This window comes from Mobula birostris, chromosome 5 (genome assembly GCF_030028105.1).
Source record: "Mobula birostris isolate sMobBir1 chromosome 5, sMobBir1.hap1, whole genome shotgun sequence".
NCBI lineage: Eukaryota > Metazoa > Chordata > Chondrichthyes > Myliobatiformes > Myliobatidae > Mobula > Mobula birostris.
This window is the reverse complement of record NC_092374.1, coordinates 187,832,649-187,854,738: the sequence shown is the minus strand read 5'-3', so window position 1 is coordinate 187,854,738 and position 22,090 is coordinate 187,832,649. Positions and strand designations below refer to the sequence as shown.

Below are 22,090 nucleotides of genomic sequence, written 5' to 3'. Positions count from 1 at the left end.
CCTGAAACTGCAGTAAAATGTCCAATAACATCTGTTCATGTAATATGACTCCTCTGCTGTAATTGTCTCACTTTCACCTGCTCTACAGTTTAAATGACTATATTTTCTTTTTATTCTAATCAGCTGAAAGGGAAGAAGTGGTTGGTGTCCTTGGTTCATCAGTTTTACTGGATCCTGAAATCACCGTTGATTCCAGCAAGAATGATATCCTTTGGACTTTCAAAGCCAGCAACAAAAGCCGTGATGTTATTTTGATGCACATCCCAGGTCACGCCAATTTGGAACCAAGTGAACAGTTCAAGGACCGTTTACAATTCAACGCTTTGAGTGGTGCACTGACGATAAACAGATTAAATGCCAGTGACCAAGGAGATTACACCTTCACTGTTGATGAGAAAGAGTTGAAAATAATGGAATTGCTTGTCATTGGTAAGAAGTTTCAGATATTTGTGATTTAGTGTGTGATTTATTAATGGCAGAATCTGCCATAGAAACTATGATCTGTGATTCTTATTTCCATCAAAGTCTAAGTAGGATAACCTCTGCTGTGACTCATCAACTGAGTCATCGGAGAGACATTGAAGCTGGTGATATAAAAACAGCAGAATTTCTGCAGAGAATCTGATTCTCCTCTCATCACACAGTCTTACATTTTTTTAAACACAAGTGATAAATGAATAAACACAATTTCAATCGCTATAATTACCTACCAACCTCTAACATTTTGAATATTTTTAGAATTATATATTTACAATAGTCATACATCCCACCTAGTAGAATCCTTTTGAAAGCTTCAGAGCACAAACTCCAAACACCCAAAATACATCTCTTTTGTTAAAGTGCTGAAGGATGGCTCTCTGAATACGGAACTGGCCAGTATATTAACTATTGCATTGAACTGCTGCTGCTAAATTAACAAATTTCACGTCACATGCCGGTGATAATAAATCTGATTCAGATTCTGACGAAACAGACCTGTTCTGAATGATGCATTGAGACAGGGATACACTTTGACATTGTGCTAAAGCAGACAATGGCCACTTAACAACGTCCCTGATCACACCCTGAGGATTTAAATGACCACCAATCAACATGAACATTCATGTGTTGTCTTCCCCTGGGGCAGAATCAGAATGTCCCAAAAGCTTCAAAACCTGGGCCTCTATACCTCCCTTCTTGACTTCCTCACTGGGAGACCAGTCAGAGTGGATCAGAAATAACTTCTTCATCCTGCTGACAATCAACACTGGAACACGTCTGGGATGAATGCTTAGCCCACTGTTGGTGACAAGGAGGCGTACAAGAGTGAGGTAGATCAGCTGGTTGAGTGGGTGACAACAACAACCTTACACTCAACGTAAGTAAGGCCAAGGAATTGATTGTGGACTTCAGGAAGGCAAAGTCAAGGGAACACTCCCCAGTCCTCATCAATGGATCAACCGTGGAGAGGGTGATCAGTTTCAAGTTCCTGTGTGTCAACACCACTGAACATCTGTCCTGGGCCGTACATAGTGATGCAATTACAAAGGAGGCACAACAGAGGTTATATTTCGTTATGAGTTTGTGGAGTCTTGGTATGTCATCAAAGGCTCGTGCAAATTGCTACAAATGTATGTGGAGAGGATTTGATCTGGTTACATCACCGTCTGGTATAGAGGGGCCACTGTTCAGGACTGAAAAAGCAGCAGAAGGTTGAAAACTCATAATGGGCACTAACCTCCCCGATCGAGGACACCTTCAAAAGGCGATACCTCAAAAAGACGGTACCAATAATTAAGAAGCTCTCTTAACCCAGGACATGGCCTATTCTCATTGCTACCACCGAGGATGAGATACAGAGGGCTGAAGACACACAGTCATATTTTTTTTTAAAACAGAGAGTAGTGAATCATTATGAGTTTGTGGAGTCTTGGTATGTCATCAAAGACTCACGCAAATTTCTACAAATGTACGTGGAGAGCATTCAAACTGGTTGCATCACTGTCTGGTATGGAGGGGCCACTGCTCAGGATCAGAAAAAGCAGCAGAAAGTTGGAAACTCAGCCAGCTCCATCATGGGCACTGACCTAGTATCAAGGATCCTTCTAAAGGTGATGCTTCAAAAAAATGGTATCCATCATTAAGGAGCCCCATCACCCAGGACATGCCCTCTTCTCAATGTTACCATCAAGGAGGAGGTACAGGAGCCTGAAGATACACACTCAGCATTTCAGGAACTGTTAGTTCCCCTCTGCCATTAGCTTTCTCAATGGACAATGAATTCATGAACACTCCAGCACCTTTATTTTGCTCTCTTTTTGCACTATTTATTTAATTTATTTTTTAATATACACTTTAATTTATTGCTTTTTATTATTATGTATTATAATGTGCTCCTGTAAAAGCACAAATTTCATGACCTATGTCAGTGATATTAAACATGATTCTGATTTGATTCAATGATTATTTTCAGTCGCCTTAACCTGTCGGTTGAAGGTGGAGGGGCAGGTAGTGTTGAGGAAGCAGTGAGGCTGCGGGAGGACTTTGACAGATTTGGACAGGTGTCAGATGGAATACAGTGTCAGGAATTGTACGGTCATGCACTTTGGTAGGAGAATTAAAAACATAGATTATGTTTTAAACGGGGGAAAAAAATCAAAAATCTGAAGTGCAAAGGGATTTGGGAGTCCTCGAGGACTCCTGAAAGTTTAATTTATAGGTTGAATTGGTGGAGGGGATGTTTGCATTCATTTGAAGAGGACTAGAATATAAAAGTAAGGATGTAATGCTGGTGCTGTATAAATTACTGCTGAGGCCTCACTCTGAGTATTGTGATTACCTTTGGGCCCCACACTTAAGAAAGGATGTGCTGACGTTGGAGAGGGATCAGAGGAGTTTCACAAGAATGATTGCTGGAATGAAAGAGTTATCATATGAGTAGTGATTGAAGTTTCTGGGCCTATACTCAGAGGAATTTAGAAGAATGGCGGGGCAGGGGGGGATCTCATTGAAACCTATTGAAAGTTGAAAGGCCAAGATGGAGTGAATGTGAAGAGGATGTTTGCTTTCGTGGGCGAATCGAGGACCAGAGGACACAGCCTCAAAAGAGAGGGATGTCCTTGACGGCTCAGGCTGAGTGACCTGGACAAGAAATGTAACTCAAGAAATAATCATAGACACAAAATTGGCATCTTTGAATGTGAACAGTGTGAAGAGAACAGTGTGATGTGTCAATGCCTTACAGTAACTGGCCAATGTGAGTTTTTTACAGGAGTGTGGGCAAACACACTCTGCATCTACCAGAGTTGGTTGTGATGGTGGCCCCATGGTCTGTCTGTGTGTTTGGGGGCAACGATTGACATCCTTTTGGCTGGGAATTCTGTTACAGGGTGACACCTTCTCAATTACACCCAAGTCAGAGAGGTGGTTGGGGGGGTGGCTCCTTGTGGCATACATAATGTACTGAAACACTCTGCTCTGGTTAATTAACACGTACACCTCACCCGTGCGGAGCGAGAGACTGGCCATCCTCGAGCCGCTCCCACCACTGCCGGTGACGTCACAGCTGGTCATTCTGGTTGGTGACTTCAACTGCATCATCGATGCAGCTGGTAGTGCCGACAGCAGGCTGGACAGCACCTCCAGATCCCTGATGAAAACAGTTAAAATAGACAAGCTGCACAATGCCTTCAGCACCCCTTCAGAAGGATGGTGATGGTTTACCGACTGAGTTGTACTCGGCTACGTGGGACTGATGGGCCCTGAACCTGCTGGAAGTGTACAATGCAATACTTCCAGCTGGCAGCACGTCAGACTCCATGAGGAAGGGCAGCATTCCCCTCACACAAGCAAAACAGGGAAAGGGGTGACATCAGAAACTGGAGACCCATTTTACTGTTGAATGTCAACTACAAGATCCTGTCCAAGGTCATCACCAATTGCGACAAGTTTGTTCTGATTCACCTGACCAAACCTGTGCTGTACCTGGCAGGAAGATCTCCCCCACAATCTCCATCAGCACAGGAGCACCACAGGATCTGTGTGCTTCACCCCTGCTCTACTCACTTTACACTGACGACTGTGTGTCTAAGTACAGCTCCAACGCCACTTTCAAGTTCGCTGACGTAGACTGAGACAAATGTGATAAATCAGCCTCTACTTCCTCAGGGGTTGGCAAAGATTCAGCATGACATCTCAAACTCTGACAAACCTCTATATGTGTGTGGTGGAGAGTATATTGACTGGTTGTGTCACAGCCTGGTCTAGAAACACCAATGCCTTTGAATGGAAAATCCTCCGAAAAGTATCAGATATGGTCTAGTCCATCATCAAGGAAATCCCTCCCAACCACTGAGCACATCTACACAGAGTGCTGTTACAGGAAAGCAGCATTCATCATCAGGAACTCCCACCACCCAGGTTGTGGCCTCTTCTCACTGCTGCCATCAGGAAGAATTACAGGAGCCTCAGGACTCACACCACCAGGTTCAGGAACAGTTATTACCCCTCAACCATCATCAGTCTCTTGAACCAAAGAGGATGACTTCACTCAACTTCACTTGCCCCATCATTGAAATGTTCCCACAACCAATGGACTTGCTTTCAAAGACTGTTCATCTCATGCTCTTGATATTTATTGCTTATTTATTGCTATTATTTTTTTTTATATTTGCACAGTTTTTGTCTTTTGCATATTGAATGGAGGTGGTCATTCTTTGATTCATTCGTGTTTATTGTAGTTACTGTGAATGACCACAAGAGAATAAATCTTATTGTTCTATATGGTTACATATATGTACTTTGCTAATAAATTTACTTTGTATTTTGAACTTTGAATGATTGCCTGGACTAGACTGAGAAGCTAAAACTGAAATTGGGACTGTGGGGAGGGTGCTCCCTATCAATATCTGGGAAGAACCTGGTCATCAGGTGTGAGGGGCTCTCAGGCTGCTGTACTTGGTGCAAGTGTTGCCCATATCCCGCTCCTCCAGCTTGAGAATCCATCGAGTTGTTTTCAGGTTCATCTGGGGGTCTGAGATGGAGTGGGTGAGGCGCAGATCATAATACGCAAATCCCTGTATAGTGGGAGCAAATATTTACCTGATGTCACCCTCACCCTGATGACCATCTTCATGTGTGGCTGCATCAGGCTGTGAGTGGAACCTAAATACACGGGCACCAGGTACCACCCATGTGCTGAGGTTCTGCCTGTCCCCTGTGTTGCCAAGGTGTTGAAACTGAGGGATGTTCCTGAAAAGGGGATGAATGAACTTCAGAGAAATCTGAAGGTGAGGCAATTCAACTTCCTGAGAGATGGAGAATAGAGAAATTTGAAGCCAGTGAATTGCCAGTTTTGGAGCCAGTGTAGATCAGAAGCACTGGGATCAGGCTTGAACAGGTATAGTGTGAGAGTGATGGATCAGCCAGAGTTGATGAGGGGTTTGAGGTGGGAGGCTGGGCCGGAAAGAATTTTCACAACAGTCTAGTCCAAAAGTCAAGTTCCTGTAACCCCAGTAAAGAGTGGCACAATATCCATTCAGTATTATGTTCTCATTTGCTGTAGTTTCACAAAGTTCACTATTTAGGTGTTTCACAGCCACCACATTTTAAATGAGTACAATTATTTTTATTAACAGATAAAGTTAAAGAAGAGGTTGGTCTTCTTGGCTCATCAGTTTTACTGGATCCTGAACTCAAAGTTGATCCGAGCAAGAGTGAAATACAATGGACTTTCATCAGCAGGAGCATTTTGCATCATGTCCCAGGTCACAGCTTAGTGGAACTGAGTGACCAGTTCAAGTTTCGTCTGCACTTTGATACTTTTGATGGTGCTCTGACTGTGAATGGAGCAGAAGATGGTGACCAAGGAGATTACACCTTCATTGTGGATGGACAAGAGCTGAGAATAATACAACTGCACCTCTTTGGTAGGTAGCTTTATGTTTCATAGAATGTACAACATCGTTCAGGCCATTTGGCCCACAATGTTATGCTAACCTTTTAACCTATTCCAAGAAACATAGAAACATAGAAAATAGGTGCAGGAGTAGGCCATTTGGACCTTCGAGCCTGCACCGCCATTCAATTGTCATCATGGCTGATCATCCAACTCAGAACCCTGTACCGGCCTTCCCTCCATACCCCCTGATCTCTTTAGCCACAAGAGCCATATCTAACTCCCTCTTAAATATAGCCAATGAACTGGCCTCAACTGTTTCCTGTGGCAGAGAATTCCACAGATTCACCACTCTCTGTGTGAAGAAGTTTTTCCTAATCTCGGTCCTAAAAGGCTTCCCCTTTATCCTCAAACTGTGACCCCTCGTTCTGGACTTCCCCAACATCGGGAATAATCTTCCTGCATCTAGCCTGTCCAATCCCTTTAGGATTTTATATGTTTCAATAAGATCCCCCCTCAGTCTTCTAAATTCCAGAGAGTGTAAGCCTAGTCGATCCAATCTTTCATCATATGAAAGTCCTGCCATCCCAGGAATCAATCTAGTGAACCTTCTTTGTACTCTCTGTCTGGCAAGAATGTCTTTCCTCAGATTAGGGGACCAAAACTGCACACAATACTCCAAGTATGGTCTTACCAAGGCCTTGTACAACTGCAGTAGTACTTCCCTGCTCCTGTACTCGAATCCTCTTGCTATGAATGCCAGCGTACCATTCGCCTTTTTCACCACCAGCTGTACCTGCATGCTCACTTTCAATGACTGGTGTACAATGACACCCAGGTCTCGTTGAACCTCCCCTTTTCCTAATCGGCCACCATTCAGATAATAATCTGTCTTTCTGTTTTTGCCACCAAAGTGGATAACCTCACATTTATCCACAGTAAATTGCATCTGCCATGACTTTGCCCACTCACCTATCCTCTTAGCATCCTCCTCACAGATAACACTGCCGCCCAGCTTCGTGTCATCCGCAAACTTGGAGATGCTGCATTTAATTACCTCATCTAAGTCATTAATATATATTGTAAACAACTGGGGTCCCAGCACTGAGCCTTGTGGTACTCCACTAGTCACTGCCTGCCATTCTGAAAAGGTCCCGTTTATTCCCACTCTTTGCTTCCTGTCTGCCAACCAATTCTCTATCCACATCAATACCTTACCCCGAATACCAAGTGCTTTAAGTTTGCACACTAATCTCCTGTGTGGGACCTTGTCAAAAGCCTTTTGAAAATCCAAATATACCACATCCACTGGTTCTCCCCTATCCACTCTACTAGCTGCATCCTCAAAAAATTCTGTGAGATTCGTCAGACATGGTTTTCCTTTCACAAATCCATGCTGATCTTGTCCGATGATTTCATCGCTTTCCAAATGTGCTGCTATCACATCTTTGATAACTGACTCTAGCATTTTCTCCACCACCGATGTTAGGCTAACCGGTCTATAATTTCCCGGTTTCTCTCTCCCTCCTTTTTTAAAAAGTGGGGTTACATTAGCCACCCTCCAATCCTCAGTAACTAGTCCAGAATCTAAAGAGTTTTGAAAAATTATCACAAATGCATCCACTATTTCTTGGGCTACTTCCTTAAGCACTCTGGGATGCAGAACATCTGGCCCTGGGAATTTATCTGCCTTTAATCCCTTCAATTTACCTAACACCACTTCCCTACTAACATGTATTTTCCTCAGTTCCTCCATCTCACTCAACCGTCGGTCCCCTACTATTTCCGGAAGATTATTTATGTCCTCCTTAGTGAAGACAGAACCAAAGTAGTTATTCAGTTGGTCTGCCATGTCCTTGTTCCACATAATCAATTCACCTCTTTCTGTCTATAGGGGACCTACATTTGTCTTAACCAATCTTTTTCTTTTCACATATCAACAAAAGCTTTTACAGTCAGTTTTTATGTTCCCTGCCAGTTTTCTCTTAATCTTTTTTCCCTTTCCTAATTAAGCCCTTTGTCCTCCTCTGCTAGATTCTGAATTTCTACCTGTCCTCAGGTGAGCTGCTTTTTCTGGCTAATTTGTATGCTTCTTCTTTGGAATTGATACTATCCCTAATTTCCCTTGTCAGTCACGGGTGTAATACATTCCCTGATTTATTCTTTTGCCAAACTGGGATGAACAATTGTTGTAGTTTATCCATACGATCTTTAAATGCTTGCCATTGCATATCCACCGTCAACCCTTTAAGTATCATTAGCCAGTCTATCTTAGCTAATTCACATCTCATACCTTCAAAGTTGCCCTTCTTTAAGTTCAGAACCTTTGTTTCTGAATGAACTATGTCACTCTCCATCTTAATGAAGAATTCCGCCATATTATGGTCACTCTTACCCAAGGGGCCTCTCACGACAAGATTGCTAATTAACCCTTCCTCATTGCTCAATATCCAGTCTAGAATGGCCAGCTCTCTAGTTGGTTCCTCGACATGTTGGTTCCAAAAACTGTCCCGCATACATTCCAAGAAATCCTCTTCCTCAGCACCCTTACCAAATTGGTTCACCCAATCTGTATGTGGATTGAAGTCACCCATTATAACTGCTGTTCCTTTATTGCACACATTTCTAATTTCCTGTTTAATGCCATCCTCAACCTCACTACTACTGTTAGGTGGCCTGTACACAACTCCCACCAGCGTTTTCTGCCCCTTAGTGTTATGCAGCTCGACCCATATCGATTCCACATCCTCCCGGCTAATGTCCTTCCTTTCTATTGCATTAATCTCCTCTCTAACCAGCAATGCTACCCCACCTCCTTTTCTGTCATGTCTATCCCTCCTGAATATTGAATATCCCTGAATGCTGAGCTCCCATCCTTGGTCACCCTGGAGCCATGTCTATGTGATCCCAACTATATCATATTCATTAATAACAATCTGCACTTTTAATTCATCCACCTTTTTACGAATGCTCCTTGCATTGACACACAAAGCCTTCAGGCTAACTCTTACAACACTCTTAGCCCTTATACAATTATGTTGAAAAGTGGGCCTTTTTGATTTTTGCCCTGGATTTGCCGGCCTGCCACTTTTACTTTTCACCTTACTACTTTTTGCTTCTACCCTCATTTTACACCCCTCTGTCTCTCTGCACTTGTTCCCATCCCCCTGTTGTGAACTAACCTCCTCTCTCCTAGTCTCTTTAATTTGATTCCCACCCCCCAACCATTCTAGTTTAAAGTCACCTCAGTAGCCCTCGCAAATCTTCCCGCCAGGATATTGGACCCCCTAGGATTCAAGTGTAATCCGTCCTTTTTGTACAGGTCACGCCTGCGCCAAAAGAGGTCCCAATGATCCAAAAACTTGAATCCCTGCCCCCTGCTCCAATCCCTCAGCCACGCATTTATCCTCCACCTCATTGCATTCCTACTCTCGCTGTCGCATAGCACAGGCAGTAATCCCGAGATTATTACCTTTGCAGTCCTTTTTCTCAACTCCCTTCCTAGTTCCCTATATTCTCCTTTCAGGACCTCTTCCCTTTTCCTACCTATGTCATTGGTACCTATATGTACCACGACCTCTGGCTCCTCACCCTCCCACTTCAGGATATCTTGGATGCGATCAGAAATATCCTGGACCCTGGCACCGGGGAGGCAAACAACCATCCGGGTCTCTGGACTGCGTCCGCAGAATCGGCTATCTGACCCCCTTACTATCGAGTCCCCTATTACTACTGCCCTCCTCTTCCTTTCCCTACCCTTCTAAGCTACAGGGCTGGACTCTGTGCCGGAGGCATGGCCACTGTCGCTTCCCCCAGGTAAGCTGTCCCCCCCAACAGTACTCAAACAGGAGTACCTATTGTCAAGGGGCACAGCCACTGGTGTACTCTCTAGTACCTGACCCTTCCCCTTCCCCCTCCGAACTGTGACCCACTTGTCTACCTCCCGTGTCCCCGGTGTGATCACCTGCCTGTAACTCCTCTCTATCACCTCCTCACTCTCCCTGACCAGACAAAGGTCATCGAGCTGCAGCTCCAGTTCCCTAACGCAGTCTCTTAGGAGCTGCATCTTGGCGCACCAGCGCGGATGTGGAAGTCCGGGCAGCTTGGAGACACCAGGACCTCCCACATCTGGCACCGAGAACAGCAAACTGCCCTCACACTCATACTGCCCCTCTCCTCAAACAACAACAAAAAAATGAATACCAATCCCTCTTCTCCTTGCCCGTTTCCGCCTAAGCCTGATGAGCCGAAGCCGTTAAGCCTTCACTCTGCTCCCGGCTCAGTCCGCAGCCCGCAAACTCCACTGCCTGCTATATAAGGCTCTGTTCCTTTTAAATCCTCCGCGCTTCACTGTCCGATGTCACACGCCTGCGCAGTCCCGCCTCTCTGAACGCCGATGGAAAACAAAATGAAAAATTCAAAAATGGCTTCCTCCGCTGTCCCGCTCCAACTCTCAGACTTCCTGCTTTGAAGCCAGTGAATTGCAAGTTCTGGAGCCAGTGTAGATCAGAAGCACTGGGAACCAGCTTCAACAGGTATAGTGTGAGAGTCTTGGATCAGCCAAAGTTGATGAGGGGTCTGAGGTGGGAGGCTGGACCAGAAAGAATTTTCACAACAGTCTAGTCCAAAAGTCAAGTACCTGTAACCCCAGTAAAGAGTGGCCCAATATCTATTCAGTAGTATGTTCTCATTTGCCATAGTTTCACAAAGTTCTCTATTTAGCTGTTTCACAGCCACCACATTTTAAATGAGTTCAATTATTTTTATCAACAGGTAAAGATAAAGAAGAGATTGGTCTCCTTGGCTCATCAGTTTTACTGGATCCTGAACTCAAAGTTGATCCCAGCAAGAGTGAAATAGTTTGGACCTTCATCAGCAGGAACATTTTGCATCATGTCCCAGGTCACGGCTTAGTGGAAATGAGTGACCAGTTCAAGTTTCGTCTGCACTTTGATACTTCTAATGGTGCTCTGACTGTGGATGGAGCAGAAGATGGTGACCAAGGAGATTACACCTTCATTGTGGATGGACAAGAACTGAGAATAATACAACTGCACCTCTTTGGTAGGTAGCTTTATGTTTCATAGAATGTACAACATCATTCAGGCCATTTGGCCCACAATGTTATGCTAACTTTTTAACCTATTCCAAGAAAAATCTAACCCTTCCCTCCCTCATAGACATCCATTTTATTTCCATCCGTGTGTTTATTCAGGAGGTGATTGGGTACAGAATGTGCTATAGTTGTATTTTCCAGTAGGGGCTAAGTTGGGCACCTCACCTGATAGAATAAACAGTGAGGTGGCAGATATTGAATGCAGCCGTCATTCAACCCCCATCACTGTGATGTACCTGTCATCCCAAGGAGGAGCCTGTTCAGGATTTGATCCAACATTCATTGCTGCACTGGTGGGATGAGAGAAGAAGAACTGTTTGTCAAACCTGAGGCTTGGGTTTTCTGATGGGGAGAACAGAAGGAAATGGTTGTGAAGTGAGAGTGTGGATGGATAGAAAAGGTGGAGAAATGGAAAAAGTAGCAATAGAAGGGATGGGGGGAGGGAGGTACAAAATGCATTAGATTGGTGTGGGATTAGGCATGACATGATGAAAGAAACTTCAATAACAATGCTAAGTAAAAGATAAAATTTATTTATTGAGCACTTTTCACAGAGATGATGTAGTTCAAAGTTGCTGGCAATAGGCTAAAAGTACAAATATGAAAAATAAAATAAAAATAAATATAAATAAAAGACAAAATGATGTTTGTTGAAAGCAAGGTTAAATAAATAGATTTTAAGCTTTCATTTAAAGGTGTCAACTGAGTCTGCATCCCCTATAGGTTTAAGTATTGAATTCCACAGTTCAGGAGTGTAGTTCAAAAAAGATGACCTGCCTATTTTCTTCTGAGGGAGATTTTTTTTTAAACTTAAGAGACCGTTGGCAGACAATCTGAGAGCCTGAGCAGGATTATGAAAGGAAAGTGATTCTGTGATGTACTCTGGACACAAACCATTAAGTGTTTTAAAAACAGGGAAGACAAGATTAATATTCCTTTTAAAAGATACAGAAAGCTCTTGGACCTTCCAAATTCCACGCCACCAAATTTTTATTGGCGTGTTTATGTGGGATGAAGCCATTCTCTGCACTGTGAAGTCAGCGGTGTATTGTAATAAACTTTCCCATTGTGTTTATGTGATAAAGCCATTGTCTGCACTGTGATGTCAGCAATGTATTGTCCGTTCTGTTTGGTAAATCCAGGTACTGAGATAAGGACTAGAATTTTGGGAAACTGACCAGGGAGGAAGATGGAGGATATAAAAAGAATTAAGATTGGTGTCTCTGTTTATGTTTTTGAAATCCATACAATGCTCACAATGATCACATTAATCTTATTGTTTAAACTCTGATTCTGACATAAACATTCAGCCCCAGGTGAAGATGATCAATGAGAAATATTTTGATCCTGACTGACAAAAAAGGCAACAAACCTGAGGATGTTCTCTGAAGTAACAAGAGCAGAATCTTATTGAAAATACTGAGATGTCAGGGTATCGATGTTCCCTGTGTAGATGGGTCACTGGTGGGTCAAAATGCACTAATGGAGTGTGAGCCAGCTGGTAATTCCACAGCCTATTAAATGTACACCTTCCCCTTCCTCCTGAGGTGCTGTGTCTGACAGTTTCCACGGCAGTGCCCGTTTCATTGATTTCAATGTCAGTCACAAAAGTCAGTAAAGTATTTCCATGTGTGAGGCTGCTCTATACCACTGGGAAAACAGCAAGAGTTCTTGGAGTTGGTGGTAATTCTGGGATGAAAGGTGGTGATGAATCAACATATAGGAGGGAGACTGAATATCTGTCTGAGTGGTGCCACAGCAATAACCTCTTCCTCAATGGCAGCAAGACCAAGCACCTGATTACTGACTTCAGGAGGAAACCAGAGGTCCATGAGCCATTCCCATCAGAGGATCAGAGTCGGAGAGGGTCAGCAGCTTTAAATTCCTTGGTGTTATCATTCCAGACGACGGGTGCTGGGTGCAGCAGTTAAGTGTAAAATGCAGAAGGCGCAGCAGTGCCTCTACTTCCTTAGGAATTTGCGGAGATTCCTGTGACACCTGAAAATCTGACAGACCTCTGTAGATGTGTGATGGAGAGTATATTGACTGGCTGCATCATAGCCTATGGAACCACCAATGCCCTTCAACAGAAAATCCTACAAGAAGTACTGGATATAGCCCAGTGCATCATGGGTAAAACCCTCCCCACCATTGAGCACATCTACATGGAGAGTTGTTGCAGGAAAGCAGCCTCCATCATCAGGGACCCCCACCACACATTCAGAACCAAGTTTTGACCCTCAACCGTCAGACACTTGAATCAAAGATGAAGTTATGAGGGCAGACTAGCCAATAATATAAAGTGGAATACCACAAGCTTTTTCAGTTATATAAAGAGTTAAATGGAGGTGAGAGTTGATGTTGGTCCACTGGAAAGTGATGCCAGTGAAGTAGTAAAGGGAGACAAAGAAATGGCAGATGAACTTAATTGGTACTTTGTATCTGTCTTCACTGTGGAAGACACTAGCAGTGTGCCAGAGGTCCGTGAGTGTCACTGCTATTACAAAGGAAAAAGTGTGCGGCAAAGTGAAAGGTCTTAAGGTGGATAAATCACCTGGACCAGATGGACTACATCCCAGAGGCCTGAGAGAGGTTGCTGAAGAGATAACAGATGCATTGGTCATGATCTTTCAAGAATCACTTGATCCTGGCATGGTCCCAGAGGACCAGAAGATTGCAAATGTCACTCCACTCTCTAAGACCATAAGATATAGGAGCAGAAGTAGGCCATTTGGCCCCTCGAGTCTGCTCTGCCATTCAATCATGTGCTGATACAATTCATCGAGTCATCCCCACTGCCCCTGTCTTCTCCCCATACCCTTTGATGCCCTGACTAATAACGAACCGATCTATCTCTGCCTAAAATACACCCAGTAACTTGGCCTCCACAGTTACTCGTGGCACAAAATTCCAGATTTACCACCCTCTGACTAAAGTAATTTCTCCGCATCTCTGTTCTAAATGGATATCCTTCAAACCTGAAGACCTGCCCTTTGCCCTAGACTCCCCTACCATGGGAAATAACTTTGCCATATCTAATCTGTTCAGGCCTTTTAACATTCAGAATGTTTCTATAAGATAATCATTCTCCTGAACTCCAGGGAATACAGCTCAAGAGCTGCCAGATGTTTCTCATACGGTAACCCTTTCATTCCTGGAATCATTTCCGTGAATCTTCTCTGAACCCTCTCCAATGTCAGTATAACCTTTTTAAAATAAGGAGCCCAAAACTGCACACAATACTCCCAAGTGCGAGGGGATCCTGAAGTACCCCTATTAACTGTGTTTTTGTTAAGAGAGAGAGAGAGTTATTTAACACCAACTTGTTTGTAAAAGAGAGAGAGAGAGAGAGACAAAGACTAACTGGTTGGACTGTCACTTTAAGGCACGAGAAAGAACTGGTTAACTTTTAAATTTCTGCTGGAGTTGGAGACAGCACCGAGCAGCTCGTAAGTTGCTATGGTGACCAAAGGCGGTACAATTTAATGGACACTCAATGTTATGATTTTCGGCAGGTTGTTGATACTTCAAGGATTTTTGCCTGCTTGCATTTCTTCACAAAGGAAGGAGGGATTATTTGAATGACAGGTGGTACCCAGTACAGTGAGATAAAATAGGAGGTGAAATGATAGGAGTCAGTTATCAAGGATGTGATAACAGCACATTTGGAAGGCGGTGAAATCATTGGACAAAGTCAGCATGGATTTGTGAAAGGAAAATCATGTCTGACGAATCTCATAGAATTTTTTGAGGATGTAACTAGTAGAGTGGATGGGGGAGAACCAGTGGATGTGGTATATTTGGATTTTCAAAAGGCTTTTGACAAGGTCCCACTCAGGAGATTAGTGTGCAAACTTAAAGCACACGGTACTGGGGGTAAGGTATTGGTGTGGGTGGAGAATTGGTTAGCAGACAGGAAGCAAAGAGTGGGAATAAACGGGACCTTTTCAGAATGGCAGGCGGTGACTAGTGGGTTACCGCAAGGCTCAGTGCTGGGACCCCAGTTGTTTACAATATATATTAATGACTTGGATGAGGGAATTAAATGCAGCATCTCCAAACTTGCAGATGACACGAAGCTGGCTGGCAGTGTTAGCTATGAGGAGGATGCTAAGAGGATGCTAAGAGGATGCAGGGTGACTTGGATAGGTTGGGTGAGTGGGCAAATTCATGGCAGATGCAATTTAATGTGGATCAATGTGAAGTTATCCACTTTGGTGGCAAAAATAGGGAAACAGATTATTATCTGAATGGTGGCCGATTAGGAAAAGGGGAGGTGCAACGAGACCTGGGTGTCATTATACACCAGTCATTGAAAGTGGGCATGCAGGTGCAGCGGGCGGTGAAAAAGGCGAATGGTATGCTGGCATTTATAGCAAGAGGATTCGAGTACAGGAGCAGGGAGCTACTACTGCAGTTGTACAAGGCCTTGGTGAGACCACACCTGGAGTATTGTGTGCAGTTTTGGTCCCCTAATCTGAGGAAAGACATCCTTGCCATAGAGGGAGTACAAAGAAGCTTCACCAGATTGATTCCTGGGATGGCAGGACTTTCATATGAAGAAAGACTGGATGAACTGGGCTTGTACTCGTTGGAATTTAGAAGATTGAGGGGGGATCTGATTGAAACGTATAAGATCCTAAAGGGATTGGACAGGCTAGATGCAGGAAGATTGTTCCCGATGTTGGGGAAGTCCAGAACGAGGGGCCACAGTTTGAGGATAGAGGGGAAGCCTTTTAGGACCGAGATTAGGAAAAACTTCTTCACACAGAGAGTGGTGAATCTGTGGAATTCTCTGCCACAGGAAACAGTTGAGGCCAGTTCATTGGCTATATTTAAGAGGGAGTTAGATATGGCCCTTGTGGCTACGGGGGTCAGGGGGTATGGAGGGAAGGCTGGGGCGGGGTTCTGAGTTGGATGATCAGCCATGATCATAATAAATGGCAGTGCAGGCTCGAAGGGCCGAATGGCCTACTCCTGCACCTATTTTCTATGTTTCTATGTTTCTATGTTCCCTTGGACCTTGAAGGAGACCAGTGTTGAAATTGCAAGGGCCCTGGCAGATATATTTAAAATGTCGGTATCTGCAGGTGAGGTGCCGGAGGATTGGAGAGTGGCTCATGTTGTTCGGTTGTTTAAAAAAGGATCGAAAAGTAATCCGGGAAATTATTGGCCGGTAAATTTGACGTCGGTGGTGGGTAAGTTATTGGAGGGAGTACTAAGAGACAGAATCTACAAGCATTTGGATGTACAGGGACTATTGGGGAGAGTCAACATGGCTTTGTGCGTGGTAGGTCATGTTTGACTAATCTATTGGAGTTTTTCAAGGAGGTTACCAGGAAAGTGGATGAAGGGAAGGCAGTGGATGTTGTCTACATGGATTTCAGTAAGGCCTTTGACAAGGTCCCTCATGGGAGGTTAGTTAGGAAAGTTCAGTCGCTAGGTATACATGGAGAGGTGGTAAGTTGGATTAGACATTGGCTCAATGGAAGAAGCCAAAGAGTGGTAGTAGAGAATTGCTTCTCCGAGTGGAGGCCTATGACTAGTGGTGTGCCACAGGGATCAGTGCTGGGTCCATTGTTATTTGTCATCTATATCAATGATCTGGATGTTAATATGGTAAATTAGATCAGCAAATTTGCTGATGATACCAAGATTGGAGGTGTAGTAGACAGTGAGGAAGGTTTTCAGAGCCTGCAGAGGGACTTGGACCAGCTGGAAAAATGGGCTGAAAAATGGCGGATGGAGTTTAATACAGACAAGTGTGAGGTATTGCACTTTGGAAGGACAAACCAAGGTAGAACATACAGGGTTAATGGTAAGGCACTGAGGAGTGCAGTAAAACAGAGGGATCTGGGAATACAGAAACAAAATTCCCTAAAAGTGGCATCACAGGTAGATAGGGTCATAAAGAGAGCTTTTGGTACATTGGCCTTTATCAATCAAAGTATTGAGTATAAGAGCTGGAACGTTATGGTGAAGTTGTATAAGGCATTGGTGAGGCCCAATCTGGAGTATTGTGTTCAGTTTTGGTCACCAAGTTACAGGAAGGATATAAATAAGGTTGAAAGAGTGCAGAGAAGGTTTACAAGGATGTTGCCAGGACTTGAGAAACTCAGTTACAGAGAAAGGTTGAATAGGTTAGGACTTAATCAAATTTCCCTTCATTCTTCTACGCTCCAAGGAATAGAGGTATATAAAATTATGATAGGTATAGATGGAGTGAATGCAAGCAGGCTTTTTCCACTAGGCAAGGGGAGAAAAAAACCAGAGGACATGGGTTAAGGGTGAGGGGGGGAAAGTTGAAAGGGACATTAGGGGGGGCTTCTTCACACAGAGAGTGGTGGGAGTATGGAATGAGCTACCAGACGAGGTGGTAAATGCGGGTTCTTTTTTAACATTTAAGAATAAATTGGACAGATACATGGATGGGAGGTGTATGGAGGGATATGGTCCATGTGCAGGTCAGTGGGACTAGGCAGAAAATAGTTCGGCACAGCCAAGAAGGGCCAAAAGGCCTTTTTCTGTGCTGTAGTTTTTCTGTGGTTTCTATGGAAGATTTCCCTTCACAGCTCCTTCAATTGTCACACCTCGGCTGACCTCGAACATTAACTTGGGCTCTGACTTCCCTCGTCAGCTACGGAAGTGTCCTTCGTCCATTTTGATTTGGAATATATCTGCCTTGCACTTCCCTCATTTTTCACAGAAACTCTAGCCATTGCTGTTCTGCTGTCCTTTGTACTAGTGTCCCTTTGTAGTCAATTTTGGCCAGTTCCCCTTAAGAAGGGAGGAAGAAGGCAAAAGAAAAGGATACTGTAGTCCAGTTTGACTAACCTCAGTGGTTGGGAGCGCGTTGGAGTCTATTATTAAGGATGAGGTTTCAAGGTATTTGGAGACTAATGGTAAAATAAGTCAAAGTCAGCATGGATTCTGTGAAGGGAAATCTTCCCTGATAATTTTGTTCAAGTTCCTCGAGGAAGTAACAAGCAATGTGGATAAAGGAGAGGCAGTGGATGTCATTTGCTTGGATTTTCAGAAGGCATTTGATACAAATGAGGCTGTTTAATACGATAAAATCCTATGGTGTTACAGGAGAGATTCAGCAATGGATAGCAGAATGGCTGGGAGGCAGGGGGCAGCGAGTGGGGAAAAAGGGGCCTTTTCTGGTTGGCTGGTGGTGATGAGTGGTGTTCCTGGGGGTGGGGGGCAGGGCGGTCTGATACTTTTTACATTGTCAGTAATTTAGATAACGGATTAATGGCTTTGTGACAAAGTATGCAGATGACACGAAGATCGTTGGAGGGTTAGGTAGTGCTGAAGAAGCAATGTGCAGCAGGACTTTGACAAATTGAAAGAATGCGTAAAAAAGTGGCAGATGGAATAGAGTGTTTGGAAATGTATGATAATGCATGTTGGTAAAAGGAACAATAGTGCAGACTATTATCTAAACAGGGAGAAGGTTCAAACATCACTTCTTGAGCCTCTCATTCATCTGTACCATCACCCTATTCCTGCTGTAAGTGACACATCTATGAACTTGCAAATGAACATCTAAAACAGAGATGAAACAGTTTTGAGTTTTTGCTTCCACAGTTTTGAGGAAGATCGTTGGAATCTTTGAATATTTTTGAGGCAGAGGTAGATGGATCCTGGATAAACAGAAAGGTGAACTGTTATCGTGGGAGATGGGAATATCTACCATCAGGTTAGCTGTGATCTTGTACAATGACAGAGCAGGGTCGAGGTTTAAATGGCTTTTATTTCCATTGTTGTGTATATATTTGATGTGTTGAACCGACTGTACTTTTGTACCTTTTGTACATAACTGGTGCAATGTCACGTGGTAAGATTGCATTCTACATCAAGATAGGAATATCATGGTTTCGTATTCTCTCCTTTAGATGAGCTGTCAGAAGGTTCCATATTGACCAACATCGAAACACTGGGTTTCACGGTCGAGCTCACCTGTGATGTCCTTGGAGATTCGAATGTGTATCAGTGGCAAAAGAATGGAGGGGAAATCTCCCAGCGTCACCAACTAACAGATGAAAACAGTACACTTGTTATCCCAAGCGCTTCATTTGAAGACTGTGGAGTGTACACCTGCATCACAACCAATCCTGTCAGCTCCATCCAGACAAACTACACCTTAATGTTGCAAGGTGAGCTTCATTCATGAATGACATTTTGCAGTTAGCCTTTAGACCATATTGGCGGCCTATTGAATACAGCCGATGCAAATCAGTGCGGTAGCAGAGAGAGGCAAAAGCTGAATTAATTGGGTTCAGGGAATCACAGAATAGTTATCGCAGAGAAGGAAGTCATTCAGCCATTTAAGAATAGATTGGTTCGATCACCTAGCAAGCAACTGAATCCTATTGCTCTGTCCTCTCCCCACAGCTCTGTAAATTCTTTCTTTCAGATAATTATCCAGACCTCATATGAAATTACAGTTGAATATCACTTCACTATTCCTGACAATGAACTCTAGACCCTGTCCACTACGATGCATAAAAAAAATCCCCAAGATATTATTTGTTCTTCTCCCGAAGGGCTTGTATTGTGCTGTAGGTTTTCACTTGGACTTTCTTCCTCTTTATGCCTTTTTTATCAGGAAGGCAAAGATCCTATCTTTGTCAAACTACTTTCGTAACACTTTCTACAAATTTCTTGTTGGTGTAACCCTTTTAGAATTGGCTCCTTGACTTTGTATGCTCTTCTCATTCTTCCGACTCTTGGGATGGGATAAATAGGCAGATAATGCACTTCACAGATCAATCAGAACAAACTGCCCACATGTGCATTTGTGTAGCAGCCCCAACATCAGCTGGAAAGTAGCACCAGAGTGTGTGGTGACACTTGCAGTCTGCCCTGCCCTCAGCACATCCTCAGGTTGTGTTGGTTGTTAATGCAAACAATACATTTCATTGTATGTTGTGATGTAGATCTGATAAATAAATGAATATGAATAATCCATCCTTGACAGGTATAACGATGCATTGTGATTAATGTTTCTCAGAGTAGAGTCAGTCGGTGTCAGCCTGGGTCACAGCTTGGTGAGATTAGACTGGGGTTGGAACACTCCCTGCTCAGCAGGAAATTATGGAACATTATGGTTGTTGCATCATTTGTCATTCACTGCCCAATAGATGTTTAATGATTTGAATTTAATTTTAATTTTAGGGCTTTCCCTCAAGGACATTATAATGATTGCTGTATTGACAGCAGGACAGGTGATTTCTGCACCATCTCTTCATTCAGCCGTGTTGCCGGACCAGTGGAGGTGGAAAACCCTCGGAGGTATCTGTCATTGATTAATTTGCTCTTGCATGAACTTTCAGACATCACCCAGTAAACCTGAATGAACTTTAACATAAACAAGGGAAAATATGGGAAATCAATTCACCACTGACAACGTCCCCCCCACTTCCCCTCTGTCCCTCTGACCTGTGGGATGCAATTGCCCATTTTTCCCAGTTTTGAGGTGCTTTGCAGTGACACGGGATACCTGAAACAGTCCTGGAGTCACCTCTGACGAAACTGCAGAAGATATTTGGGAGAAGTGGCCATGAGAGGAGCTGTCTTCATTCACTCGTGTTTGCTGCATTCTGTTGACTCAACTCACTGTGTCACCAAGTCTGTTTAGAGGTGGGACTGAGGGAAAGATGCCCTTTCATCCTGATGGTGGCTGTGCCTTTGGAAACAGGGACCTCATTCACAGATATGGCAGAGTTGTGAAAGGAGTTCTACTCCCCATCTAGTGTCAGGGGGTTTGAGCAGTTGTCTCTCAGACCTGCCGTTGAGTGTACAGTACGTGTGGCTCTTTCTTTCAGACTTGGTGGTAATTTCTCTTGGGTGTTTGTAAAAGTTTATTTTGAAAGAACCTCTCTTTCCAATGCAGTTTTCCACATGGGACACCTCTGTCTCACAGAACCAAAGAAGATGCAACACCTGCTTTATTACCTGTTCCCTTTCCCCATTCCTGGCACACATATAACCTCTCCAGGGAAAGCAGTGAGTGACTTGTACTTCCAATTCTGTGTCCTCAGAGCAGTTTGCTGCACATTGGAGAAACCATTACAGGTTGTATGACACTTTGCAGAACACCGAGGGTAACAGTGAGCTTCCAGTTGCCCATCACTTTAGTTTTCTCTCTGGTTTCCCATCTTTAATCTCTTCTCCAGTTCCAGCAAAGCCCATTGAGGAGCAGCATCCCCTATTCCACATTGAGTCCCAAGAGCTGCAATAATGAATTCATCAATTTCAGATAACCAGCCATTCCAGTTTATGTTAGAACTAACCACTTCTGATACAAGATCAGAGTGTGTAACCATAACTCTGTTTTCCACTCTCCACAAATGCAGAAATGGAAATCTAGAATTCTTCTTTATTCCAGATTTCCAGCAACTACAGTGTATCGTACACTGATGTTTTTCTTTCTCTCTTGTATTTCTCAGGATTTCTCTCACTCCTCTCTGTGACTAGAAACATCAAGTCTCTGCACAAATGCTGTTTGTACTGCTGAGTACCTCCAGCATTTTCTATGATACCCTCAGTGACCACTTTATCAGCTGCCTCCTGTACCTAATAAAGTGGCCACTGAGTGTGTGTTCATGGTCTTCTGCTGCTGTAGCCCATCCACTTCAAGGTTCGATATGTTGTCTGTCAAAGATGTTCTGCTGCACACCACTGTTGTAACACGTGGTTATTTGAATTACTGTCACCTTCCTGTCAGCTTGATACAGTCTGGCCAATCTCTGACAAAACATTTTCAGCCTCAGAACTGTCACTCACTGGATGTTTTATTTTGCATTTTGGACCATTCTCTGTAAACTCTAGAGACTGTTGTGCATGACAATCTCAGGAGATCAGCAGTTTCCGAGATACTCAAACCACCACATCTGGCACCAACAATCATTCTACAGTCAAAGTCACTTGGATCACATTTCTGTCCTATTCTAGTGTTTGGTCTGAACAACAGTTGAACCTCATGACAATGTTTGCATGTTATTATGCATTGAGTTACTGCCACATGATTGGCTGATTAGATATTCACATTAATGAGCAGGTATACAGGTTTACCTAATAAAGTGGCCACT

At 43.6% G+C, this 22,090-nt stretch overlaps 1 protein-coding gene across 1 annotated transcript in view; it reads left to right on the top strand.

The window, feature by feature from the left end:
• LOC140198139 (uncharacterized) overlaps positions 1 to 22,090 on the top strand; it is a 153,258-nt gene that overhangs the window by 4,624 nt on the left and 126,544 nt on the right. The window contains exons 2-6 of the mRNA XM_072259099.1: positions 124 to 429; positions 5,616 to 5,906; positions 10,649 to 10,939; positions 18,893 to 19,153; positions 20,175 to 20,291. Coding sequence (XP_072115200.1) covers positions 124 to 429; positions 5,616 to 5,906; positions 10,649 to 10,939; positions 18,893 to 19,153; positions 20,175 to 20,291 — 1,266 coding nt within the window. The remainder of the gene's footprint in view (positions 1 to 123; positions 430 to 5,615; positions 5,907 to 10,648; positions 10,940 to 18,892; positions 19,154 to 20,174; positions 20,292 to 22,090) is intronic.